The following is a 13167-nucleotide window of genomic DNA, read 5'->3' on the forward strand; positions in this document are numbered from 1 at the left end:
GCAACTGGTTCCACCAGAAGTGGTGTTTTGTGGGTGTGAAGGTGCAAGAATGTTATGGGTGATTGCCATTGCTAGCTATCTATATGTACTATTTATCCCACACTCCCTTATGATGTGAAGTCCTTCTTTAATGAAAACATGCTAGGATTGTGGGTAATGTATTCCTTTCATCATGGAAAAAAGACAGATCAACTAATTACTAATAGTTTCTAAAGGGGCCCATACACTCAGCCGATTTTCTGGCCGACCGATCGATCCCGATCGATCGATCGATTGCAAATCGGATGGCCGATTTCGATCGATTTCGATGGATTTCCATCGAACTGGCAGGGTGGAAAATTTAGGTCGATCTGATGAGATTGCTTATCAGTTTGCATTGGCCTTAATGGAAATCTGATGGCAAAAAAATGCCATCAGATCGAATTTCAATAGATTTCAAACTGAAATCTATTGGAATTCTATCCTGGTAAAAAATGTTCTAAAAACGCATCAGATAGATCATCAGATGCATTTCTTATCTATCTGCTGCCAATCTGACGAGTGTATGGGCACCTTTACTGTACTGGCTGATTGAACCAAATAAAAGGCGATTGATTGCTTGCCAATGGTTCCTGCCCATTTCATCTCACTATTACCCGTTCTCTCAATAAAAGTAAACAAAGTGGTTAGAGAACAAACAAATAGAAACAGGCGTGGCATCATAAGACAACAGGGCCCACATGCAATTAACGGTTTCTCTTTTTTGGAAGTGTACTCCGTAGTATATATGGAAAAGGCTGGTGGCGCTTCCCAAAATATCCATGATTATTGATGTAAACACAAAGGACATGCAGTTCCCTTCCTCAGGGCTCAGCTGTACGCAAACTTAAGGTGGCCATACACTGGTTGAGATGACCAGCAGATAGATCCCTCTCCGATCATTATCACCTGTGTGATGTGATGCAGGGGACAGACACTAGGGGCACTGTGGGCACTAGAGGCCTTTAGTATTTAGCCTCTGCATTACGACACACACGGAAGTGAAGAAAATGGAGCACCTGCCGGGGAGAAGCAGAGACCGTATGACGGACAGGTGAGTAGCTTCGTCAGTCGTCAAAAGAAATGCCGATAGCAATGTGCTCCCGATCTGCCACCGATCTACCAAAATTTTCTATCAACCTAATAGATCAATTTCAGTCAGAAAACGGTTGATCAATCAGCCAAAATGCTACAATGATCTCTGACCGATTCATTTAGACCAAACTGAATCAGCCGTATATCGACGGGAGAAAAAAGATGAGTTTATGGCCAGCTTTACACACCAGAACATCGCTATTTAATAATTTTCTTTTTTCTCACTTAAGTGGAATTTCATTCTGACATTCATAGTCTGCCCATAAAATATTGTAAGCTGTAATTTATATACAATTTTAAAGCCACAGGTTGCACACAGTCTTGCCTTCCAGCAAAATCCTCCAGCACTGCCTATCCTTGTGAAATACAGAAAAAACCCGGTAATATTATCTACCTGCAGAGGGCAGGTCACAAGCTAGTTTCTTGGCTTTGCAGATGGAATATCAAGTTTAACGCATTTGGGAAGCAAGAAGAAGCATGTTTCAAACATGCCGGCTGTAACAAAAATTATGCCAGCCTTATGGATGATTTAGTAACTGCTTCATACAACAGTCTTAACAGAAACGTTTCATGTCATGCAGATAGGGATAAGCTGAAATGAATCCTCAAAGGACTCTTCACAGAACACAAGGGAAAGTCTGAACTCACAGATTTTACCCGGATCGCACACAGAAAAAAAAGAGGCATTGATGTACAACAAAAGCATCATAGACTCCTCATTCAGAGCGTATAATGAGAGGGAGAGATCAGGCCAATACCTCATACTTGATTCAGGAGAACTATATTAAAGGTACCTTATTAACTAAATTCTGAAAACACTCCCATTGGGCACAATAAGACAGATGGCACAAAGTATAGCAGTCCACAGAAATCAGATTTTAGCTTTCATCATTAAACAGTATTCTTGACATTTCTGAATACATCCATTGAGAAAGAAAGTCTTAAAGGGCAACTAAAGTGGGATGCCATATTTATTTCATTTTAAACAATACCAGTTGCCTGGCAGCCCTGCTGGTCTGTTTGGCAGCAGTAGCGTCTGAATAACACCAAAAACAAGCATGCAGCTAATCTTGCCAGATCTGACAATAATGTCAGAAACACCTGATCTGCTGCATGCTTGTTCATGGTTTATGGTTAAAAGTATGAGAGATAGAGGATCAGCAGGATAGCCAGGCAACTGGTATGGCTTATAAGGAAATAAATATGGCGAGTACATGGCGTCTCGGAGCCAGTCAGTTCGGCGCAGGGAGAAACGACTGACAGCTCTCCCTGCTGCCGCTAAACTCGGAGGTGGCATTAAATACTATTCCCCCTCTGAGCAACTCAGAGGGAGATGTAATTTGTGGTCTGGCAGCCGCCAGAGCCCCGAATTACAGATGCACGGGACGCGAAATATAGCATTGCTGCAATGACGCCACTCAGCGCTGCGCGACGAAATAACCTGATTCGAATATAGCAGCCTCCATATCCCTCTCACTTCAGTTGTCCTTTACTGTAACTGCAGTCACAGACGTGAGACAGGGCAGTTTTCAGCTTGACCAGGCAAAAATACCAGAGTTCTTCCCAGAATTTTTTTCCAGCCGGGTGGCATGAAAAATTAGCCGGGCGGCATGGAAAAGTAGCCGGGTGGCGCAAGATGAGAGAATGCAGGGGCGCTGGTTCTCTGCACAAAGCTGGGTGTTCACAAAAGCTAGCCGGGTGGAACACCCGGCTAAAAGAGCGTGGGGAGAACACTGAATACAATCGCTTATTATTACATGCAATTGTTTCCCTTAGATCCTGAGACTGTTCTCCAAAGTCTACTGTACACAGGCTCTGTTTTATGTAATCTGACTCTCCCTAGCCTCTCCATAGGTTGCCCCTGTTCTCATCTAATTGTGTATACAGTCTTATGTTCAGTGAGATGCAAATAATTCTGGCTAGTAAATACAAATTTGCTGCAGCTTGGTTTTTGGGCCAAACAAACTTGACAGGAAGTGCCATTGATTAGCCCAATTACAAACTGCATACAATCTGTATGAAATTAGCATAGAAACCTTAATTATTTGCATCTCATTGACCATCTGTAGTCTCTACAGGAGCAGTTCATTTCACTTTCCATTACCCAGACTGAAGTGCCCACTTTGGCAAATTCACACTACAGCACCTAAAACAAATCAAATTCATAATGTACTCTTTTGAATTAATAGTACACATTATATACTCAGTGGCTAAAAAAAATTAGAGGCACCCTCTAATAATGAGTTGGTCCACCTTTAGCTCTCATCACAGCCAATATCTTTCTTGGCATGGACTCAACAAGATGATGATACCGTTGCTGAGGAAAGTTTGCCCATGCTGACATAATGGCAGCTCTAGGTAAGGTCAGATTGCCTGGTGGTGTATCCAAGCTTTGAAGTGAACTTTCAACTTCATCCCACAAATGCTCAATAGGATTGAGGTCATGGGACTGAGCTGGCCATGGAAGCCGAGTAAATTCTGATTGATGTTCCTCAAAGCAATTTGAGACCGATCAAGCATGGTGGCAAAGGCCCACACCACAACATCCTATTTTTCTGTGATACCAAAGGCACTCTTGATGGTATCCTGCTGCTAAAGCCCATCTTTTGCAAAGTCCGTCTTTTTGTGCATTCGGATATGTTTTGCCATGCACCTGCATTGAATTTTATCTGAAAATTGTCGTATTTTTGCCCTTCTGTTGCTGCGGACTATGGGCTTGATTCACTGAGACAAATAGCATGCCTCATCAAAGTTAGCACGCCTTATCAAAGTTAACACGCCTTATCAGAGTAGCATAACGAGCGCTACGAACCCGCAGGGGCTCAGGGCAGGATGAGTGGAGCTCTCGTCATTGCCAATTAGCAGGCATAAATTCGCTATGCTACTCTGATAAGGCATGTTAACTTTTATAAGGCGTGTTAACTTTGATAAGGCATACTATTTGTCTTAGTGAATCAAGCCCTGTGTGCGTTACTCGCCCTTCACCTCTCTCATTCACCAGCCTTTTTCGACCAGAATAGTCCATGTCGCTTGACTTTTTTTTTCTCAACTGCTACTCTCTAAACACCCGACATACTGTTGGGCGAGAAAATCCTAAAAGAGTCATCGTTTCAGAGATGCTAGCACCAGCTCTTCTTGCACCGGCGATCCTCCCTCTTTCAAAGTCACTTAAAGAGACTCTGAAGTCTCATAAAAATCATGTTTTTATATTAAAAATCTCTTTAACATGTTAGCCCTAACTAAAACGCCGCATCCCTGCAGCTGAACTCTAACTAAATCCCCCCAACCCCCTGGGGCACATTGTGGGGAGCGCTTCCGTGAGAGGCAGAGCTTTGGGCTGTAGCTCTGCTTCTACACACGTCTATCAGCACGGATGCCGCCTCTCCTCGCCCTTCTCAGTCTTTTTTCACTGAGAGCCCCGGGGGAGAGGCAGAAATATGCGCGAATTGACACGCATGGAGGCAGAGCTGAAAGCTATGCCTCCCGGGGCAGCAAAATCCACGACCAAGATAGTAGTGGATTTTGCGCGGGTGGGGGGGGGGGGGGGGGGAGTTAGGTGGGATTTAGTTCGAGTTCAGCCATGGAGATGTAGCGTTTTAGTTAGAGCAATCATGTTAAAGAGATTTTTAATATAAAAACATGATTTTTATGAGACTTCGGAGTCTCTTTAAATCTCTGCAACTCTGCATTGTTACATCGCTCTATGTCACTGTTGGACTGTTTTAATTTCAAATAAGGGGTGTCTCTAATTTTTGGTCAACTCGGTTACAATGGCACGAAGCTGTCTGGCCAGTTAACAGCCAAATACTAATGTTTCTGCCCTAGTTACATTTAGTGGCACACAGATGCGAGATGGGGTACTGGAGGGGTTATCATAATGGTTAGTAGAGATTCTGTGAGTTATCATGGTAAAGCATATACTCATGGATATGTATAGGTAAAACGTAGTAAATCTAGAGGGAAAAAAACTGCAATGTGAAGCGGCGCAAAAAAATGAATTTGATACTTCCCTGAGAAACAGGGGAGGGTCTGGATCCCATAGAGCCTTCCCAGTTCTCTCTCCATCCCATAGTTTCAGTGCCAGGCCCGGTGAAGTTCTTCAACCAACTTGGTCGAATACTGGCAAAGATTAATGGGTGAATCTGGGCTTGTGCATGAACAGTATGGTTGCGCCCATCTTCAAGTACCTCTGAAGACTGCTGAGGAGGCCTAAGGCATGTACCTTCACCTAGTGACAGTGGTGGAACAAGGGGACCAAACTAGAAACTGGAAGGGTAAAACCCTATTTGTTTGCACCACTTCACATTTACTTTAACAAATAAGAGTGATTTTTCTCCATGGCTTCCTATCTCTGTTGATCTTTATGCCACAGAGAGGCCATTCCACTCACCCCATGTGATGGCATTCCTATCTGAGGCTCTTCCATCCCCTCTGATTTGGGCTCAGGATGTAGGCATAAGTGTCCACAGCCTAACAACCTCAGCATGCGCGATGACATCATCATGCACATGCATTGATGAACACGGATGGACATCCACTGAAAAAGGAGGGTATCCCCTGAAGGTATAGAGGAGGGGAGGTAACGGGAAGAAACCGTAACAGAAGGGTCCTTTCACGCTACATCTTTTGCAATGCAGTGCAACAGACACTATAATCGCATTGCAACCCAATTCAATTATATTCCAATGGCGCTTCCACACTGATGTGTTTGCAGTGGGAAGATTTTCATCAAGCTGTGTATTACCGGCCAATGCACATGGTCATGGGTGCAGAGCAAGCATAAATCTATGGTCTCCATGCATCACATTGCATTGACAACGTCCAACCTGACATTTCATCACAGTTGTGATCAATTCACAATGCAATGGATATAGTGTAAAAGTACCCTAAGACTGCTCAAATACAGTCTTAACAAGCCTCGACTTTTTCTCACAGGGTCTAAGTACCCTTTATGAACTTAAGTCAGTGTGTCAGGGAGTCAGTGGGTTGCGGCTTAAGACCGGGTTCCTTCATTGATTCCTCAATTCCCAAATATGTCAGCAAGTCCAAAGGAGGATTATGCTATTGTTCATTGTTGAGTTACTTATGTTTACTTTTCAGTAATCGATATTATGAAAATGTATTAAAATCCTCTGAAGGCCAGTTCAAAATGAAGTCTAGGAGAGTGGTGTATTCATTTATAGGTGGGAGCAAAAAAAAAATGTGGTTCTCATGCTTATGCCATGATAGATACAAACAACTAAGTACATATGAATGTTGTGCTTGGACACAGTACTTTAAAAAGGAAACTTTAAACATTGTATGCCACAGAATTCCTCCCTATTCTGTACAACAGCAAGATCAGCAAGTGCATTGAAAAGAAAACACACAGAACAGTCCTCTCTCCATTGTGGATGACTAGGAATGTGTTACCTAGAAAGAGAATGCCAACCAGCCATAACATATAGCTTACACAGGATCAAAATACATAGAAATCATATACAAGTCAATTACACTTTAACAATATATTGAACTTGTAACTATGTTGAACTTGCATGCAGCTCTGCAAAAAGAACCCAGCCAGCCAAACAGGTGAAGATGTGAGCTTAGAAGGGAGAGAGAGGGAAGCCAGCAGCAAGGGGGCATCACATGAGTGTCACCCCACCCCCACTTCTCTTTTCAGTGTCCCACACTATCACCTCCCCTAATCCCTAAATAACTCCTTGAAGTTTCAATGCACTTTACTTCTCAGGAGACTCAACAGCAGTTGAAAAATGAGCGAAGCGAGTGAATGGAGATTTGTTCTGCGGCTGGAATCGCCAGCTCTTCTTACCTTTCTTTTGGCAGTAGGCAACCAGAGCCAGATATGAGGCGTAGAGCAGCCAGACCTCCCTACACCTGTAAGAAAGAACACAAGAACAACTTAAACAGCTGCAATAAACAAGAAAAAAAAAAACACAGTTCACAATACACTATTAACTCAATGCAGCCATTCATGCAATGACCAAAAGAAGCAAGGGAGGCACAACACAAAGGCAATAGACAACCCTATTGTGACCAGTGAATAATGGCTTCATTTCCCAAATTGGGGCAAACCTGATGCAGTGCCCAGTGCAAAACTTCTACTCCAACTTCCTTGCCCCAAAGCAAAGTTATCCAGAGTTGGTGAAAAGTTATAAAAAGTCTGAGAAATCACAAGGAAATCTGGTGACAGGGGTGTTAGGAAGGAAAACTGGCACAATAACCTTTCTAGAGAACTTTAGTGCAAAGTAACAATTACAACACCCAAAGTGCCAATACAATGGGAAGATCTGCAATGCAATGAAAGTATTGTGCTGCAAATGAGACTTCATTGTCTTACCTGAGAATCATCTCGTGTCCGGGTGATCAGGGGCGATCAGAGCAGCCGTAGTGCACTCACACACTCACACTGCTTGCAGGGGACACACACTCACACCCGGCTGACTGTGCACCGCTTTTGTGATAAGCCTGGAGGGTGCAGGGCATAGAGCTGCTGGCCGCTGGGTCCTAGCGCTCCACCCACCCTTATCTGCATAGAGGCAGTGCTGCTGCTGCTAGCTGAGAATTAGCCTATCTGTAAATCACTGCCATCCAAAAGTTCACAGCGCTGTCAGAAAATTCCAAGGTAGTGTTTCAAGCTGATGTGTCAGAGAAAGAGCTAATAAAGGCTGGCATCAGCAGCAGCCCCAGACAAAACACTAACAGGATATGAAGTGAGGCAATGACGATAAGTAACTATTCTGAGCACCTGCAAGAAGCGTGACGTTTCCTGTCACAGTCTTCTATTCTCTGCTGCAATTAACTCTGCCTGAGGCTTAGGCCAGAGGGGGTCTATTTTTTACAAAATGTAAGTGTTTTGGGGACTCCTTGAGAAAGCATTGTTTGGGATTCATTCGCATACAGCGTGCGAGAATACGGGCCAGAGGCAGCGCACATGGTCGGCTGGCGGCGTCTCGTTTCGCAACTGAGCAGAAAAGCGTTTGGCATCGTTTTCTGCTAGTTAGTTGTCGCTCTTTTAACTCCTAGAGGGATACGAAATCTCTAACATAACGGAAGCTACACGCAGTGTCTCGGAAAATTTGATCAACCACGGTGCTTTTGAAATTGATGGTAAATGCATTGAGATGAACACTCATTTCAATGTGGGAGGTGATGGATCCCAATGGTAAACCGCGCACGGACGCTGGCAATTGCCGCGTGTACCAGTCCTTACGGTGCCCATTAACGATACAATTTTAGCTAACTACCGACCTTATGATCCGATAATTGTAATCTGAAAGAAACGATTGATCGGGCCCATAAATGGGATAAAATTGATAACCAGTCTGATCATTTCAGATAGTATTGATCAGAAAAACAGAGATCATCCATCGATAAAACCATCTTTGTGTTCGATTGGCTCCGCTAACACCATCCAATTTCAATGAACAGAAGATCGATCGTTTGCAAAATGTTATTATTAATGGTCATGCTGTACGATTTTTAAACACGCATTGCTATTTGCAAAGAGATGCGATTTACTATGCGACCCATAGACTTGAAATTAAGCGCGATTTTGCCTGCATTTTTTGCTACATGGTAAAACACATGCAATTCAAACAAGTGTGGTCCCTGCTTCATGAAAGCAGTGCCCAAACTTTTTTCGGCAGTGCCCAAGTTGTGTCGCTACAATGAAATGCCATAACTTTGTGACACACCCAGGGCCGGGCGGAGGCATAGGCTGGAGAGGCTCCAGCCTCAGGGAGCAGTGTAGGAGGGGGCGCACAACTTATTCAGCTGTCATTCCTAATTGTGTATGAAGCAGAAAGAAATAAGAAAAGGGGATACATAGCAGTGACTGCAAGCCAGATAACTAGATATTAAGGTGTTGGGGAGGTTGTGGGTCCTGTGGCCCTCTTAGTCTAATAGCAATCAGGGAGGGATGGAGGGGCGCACTTTGGTCTCTCAGCCTTGGGTGCTGGAGGACCTTGTCCCTGCTCTGGACACACCACAGAGGCATACCCAGGGGCGATCCCGATCCTAAGTGATCCAGCGCACTTTTGGGTGCTCCAGACGAAAATGGGTGTGGTCATGTGCCAGAATGTGGGTGTGATCAGGGGTTGAGCCAAATTTAAATGAACTTAAAGCGGACCCAAACCACACATTTTTTTTTTAATTCAAAATATTTAGTTGCACCACTCTGACACATACAAAGATAAATAAACACTCCTTCAAGCCTGTGAGCATTTCAGTGCATGCTTTTCACCCTTCTTTTTTCATAACTGGGGTTATACAGGTGGCAGCCATTACTTCTGAGCTTAGTAGGAGGTTTTAGATCATTGGTGTTTGTCATCAGCTACCCTCTCTCACAGGAGCGTCGTCTATGTGAAATCTCACACAAGCTGAGATCACCTCCCCTGTGACAGCATCAGTAGCAGCCTGTGTTTTGTTTTTGTTTTTTATCTCCTCCACCAGTCTGCTGGATTCTGTCCCGGCAATATGAAAGGAAGAGAGGGCTTCCTCCAATAAATGTAAAATATTTTATATTTGTCATCATGCAGCTGAAAAAAGGCTGCTATTCATTATTATAAGATAGAAAATAGACTTTATTTCTGAAATCTTGTATTTTTAATTTGGGTCCACTTTAACGGCGGTCTAGGTAGGCCTGACCAGCAAAATGTCGGATGAAGCCCGCTCTCCATTAAAGGGAAATACTAATCCACTTGCCTGGGGCTTCCTCCAGCCCGTGGCAGGCAGGACGTTCCCCTTGACACCGCTCCGGAGGCTCCCGATCTTCTCCGGTGGCTCACCCGACCGGCCAGGCCGGCTTCCTGGTCGGGCTTCTCCTTGCGCTCCAACGTGCATCTCACGCGGTCGCGCTGATGTCATTGGATGTCCTCCAGGCTGTACTGTGCAGGCGCAGTAGTTCTGCGTCTGCGCAGTACAGTCCGTAGGACGTCCGATGACATCAGCGCGACCGCGTGAGATGCATGTTGGAGCGCAAGGAGAAGCCCGACCAGGAAGCCGGCCTGGCCAGGTTGGGTGAGCCACCGGAGAAGATCGGGAGCCTCCGGAGCGGCGTCGAGGGCACGTCCTGCCAGCCACGGGCTGGAGGAAGCCCCAGGTAAGTGGATTAGTATTTTTATTTTTTTACCAACTTCGTGGACCCTCCCTTTAATACGCCCCCCCTCCCCCCAGAAAAAAAAAATTGCAGCATATCACATACATAGGCTGTGTCATTTAAACATAACTAGGCAGCATTGCCTGGCTTCTGTGCTGGCTGGTCTGGCTTTCTTCTGGGCGGGCTGGTTTGCCCCCAGATTATCTGGCAGTTCACCCATAGCATTCCCTGTCCTTCTAGTGAACCCCCTCCCATGGGCCTCCCACAGAGGCACCACAACTCCCAGCATGCCCCCATAGAAGAACCACAGTTCCCTGCATGCCCCCATAAAGGCATCAAAGCATCCAGCATGGCACCACAGCACCCAGTATGCCTACATAGAGGCTCCACTGCACCCAGCATACCCCCGATTGATGCATCACAGCTCCCAGCATGCCCACCTTTAAGGCAGCACAGCTGACTCTTCCTGGGGGACATTTGGGGCACCCCGGAATAGATCCGGGGCACGTGCCACTAATCTTTGGGGCTAGCAACGCCCCTGGGCATACTAACATATATTTCAAATGAAAACCATTATTATTCTTTTTCAGTATTTATATCCAACATCTTCCACAGCGCTGTACAGAGTATATAGTCGTATGTAGTCTTGTCACTAATATTGGCATGATATTAAACAGTACATTTTTACCTTGTTAAAAACCATACCAGACGCCTCACTCAGAGACATACCCCCAGTGAAAGATCTCTGTGCAGCCCCAGTGACACACCTCCATGACAGACCTCTGTGAAATCTGCTCAACAGTTTAACCTCTCTGGTGGTATGATTGCTTCTGGATTTTAGGGTCTAAAAGCAATTTTTTTTACAATCTTTTAGACCCCAAATACTGAAAACAATCATACCGCTACATAGATCTGCGGCATCCTCTGCAGAGACCTTCCCGGGATCCAGTGCTGCAACTCTCCCTCCATCCTCCTGGTGGTGCTGTACCACTGTAGTGAGATAACCGTCTGTCATCTTGATGATTAATGGCAATCTCACCAGAGGGATCAAGAGCCTTCGAGGACCGGAAGAAGAATGGCTGCCAGCGTCTGGATCCCAGGGGAAGGGGAGTCACAGATGCTCGCTGCGCACAGGCTCTATGTATACCTCCGGTGGCTACTACGAGTCAAGCTCGGGGTTACCGCTCTGAGATGCGGATTTCTGGCCCGAGCCTGACTCGGGTTTACTGCTAAGGAGGTTAAACAGCGGTGTCAAAAGCAATCTTTACAGATCGTTTTGGGCGACAGATGCTGTACAGACTCGTGCCTTCAGGAACTGTTAAGACAAAAAAATAAAAGTAATCAGGAGCCAATATAGTGTAGTATATTTTATATACAGAATTAAGGTATTAAAATCTTACGGTACTCCCAAAACTGGTTTGCAAAGACTAATGACACTTGCGAGGATAAAATGGGGCAAAGCTAGGAGGGAACCTGGGAAAGTGTCCTGGGAACCACAGCACAGCTATGACATCACTACATACTTACCTCGCAATGCAGGAAACTGGATCCAGAGACATCTCCCTGATGACTAGCGTTCCCTGAACCATCATCAGACCGGCGTCATGCAATGTTACACGAGGGGCACGAACGAGACTTTTAGGCTTGAATCATGGGAATAGAACTGGTTGGCCCCTTTAGGGTCCCTGAAGGTGTGAAAATGCCCTATGAAAAGTATGTGGAGTTTCTGACTGACTACTTGTTTCCATGGTACAAAAAGAAGAACCGTATTTTCCATGATAAAATCATCTTCATGCATGACAATGTACCATCTCATGCTGCAAGGATTACCTTTGTGTTACTTGCTGCTATTGGCATAAAATGAGGGAAACTCATGGTGTGGCCCCCATCTTCCCCTGACATCAATCCTACTGAGAACCTTTGGAGCAACCTCAAGAAAAAGATCTATGACAATAGGAGGCAGTTTACATCCAAACAGCAGCTCTAGGAGTCTATTCTGACATCCTGCAAAGAAATTCAATCAGAAACGCTCCAAAAATTCACAAGTTCAATGGATGCAAGAAAAGCTACGATCAAATAAGGGGTCCTATGTTCATATGTAACTTGACCTGTTATGATTATTTTAATTGAAATAGCTTTTGATTTCTGTAAATATGACCCTCCTACTGCTGTAAATTCAACAAAAAATGACCATTTTCAGTCCTTCACTACCTATAAAATTTTTGTTGTGCGTAATTATTTGGAACAGAGCATTTTAGGTTTTTACTTTTAGATACATACCGTTATCATTAGGAGGTTTGTTTAGTAACATTTGAATTAAGGCTGAAGACTCAAAAATCATGCTCACTCACTGCCACTTGCATCGACTAGTTAGGAAAATCAGAGTAAATTATAATTTGCACAATAATTTGAAGCAATGGAGGTGAAAAGTTGCAACACACATTATAAGTGCGATGCGATGCATACAGTGAAGAATACAGTACAATCACAGTATGTTTCACTGCACTGTAAATATGCTGGACAAAGCCCCAGGTAGGAGCCTAATTCCACTGGTGTCCCGTGTCCATTACTGAAGCGGACGTTGCACCGTGCTGTTGTGAAGCTACAACCCAATTGCTGTAGCCGTGCCATGCACAGTTATAGGGATTCGGCATGTGATTCGGATGGCAAGCCTATTTACTGAATAAGCGTTGTTTTTCAGTCTGACTCGGATGTGGGGAAATGCTGCGTATTACGCACTAGTGCAAATAGGCCCTAAGTGAAAATCGACTTTTTTCCCAATTCAGGTGTGCTTGAGGTCACTTTTACACTTGATTGATAATCTGCTTTGTGTTACCCTGTTTTACCGCAGGGTAACACAATGGCAATGCAAGGCAATGGGGCCTAGCACACTTAAGGGGTCGTGTTGCACCAGAAGTGCGAGATTTGCTGCGGGCCCACCGCAAAGTTAACAG

At 44.7% G+C, this 13167-nt stretch overlaps 1 protein-coding gene across 1 annotated transcript in view; it reads right to left on the bottom strand.

The window, feature by feature from the left end:
- Positions 1 to 7569, bottom strand: part of COL18A1 (collagen type XVIII alpha 1 chain) — a 254440-nt gene extending 246871 nt beyond the window's left edge. The window contains exons 1-2 of the mRNA XM_068245278.1: positions 7454 to 7569; positions 6926 to 6990 (exon numbers count right to left, since the gene is read on the bottom strand). Of these exons, the coding sequence (XP_068101379.1) occupies positions 6926 to 6990; positions 7454 to 7464 (76 nt within the window). The 5' untranslated portion in view covers positions 7465 to 7569. The remainder of the gene's footprint in view (positions 1 to 6925; positions 6991 to 7453) is intronic.
- Positions 7570 to 13167: the final 5598 nt, after the last annotated feature.

This window comes from Hyperolius riggenbachi, chromosome 7 (genome assembly GCF_040937935.1).
Source record: "Hyperolius riggenbachi isolate aHypRig1 chromosome 7, aHypRig1.pri, whole genome shotgun sequence".
Taxonomy (NCBI): Eukaryota; Metazoa; Chordata; class Amphibia; order Anura; family Hyperoliidae; genus Hyperolius; species Hyperolius riggenbachi.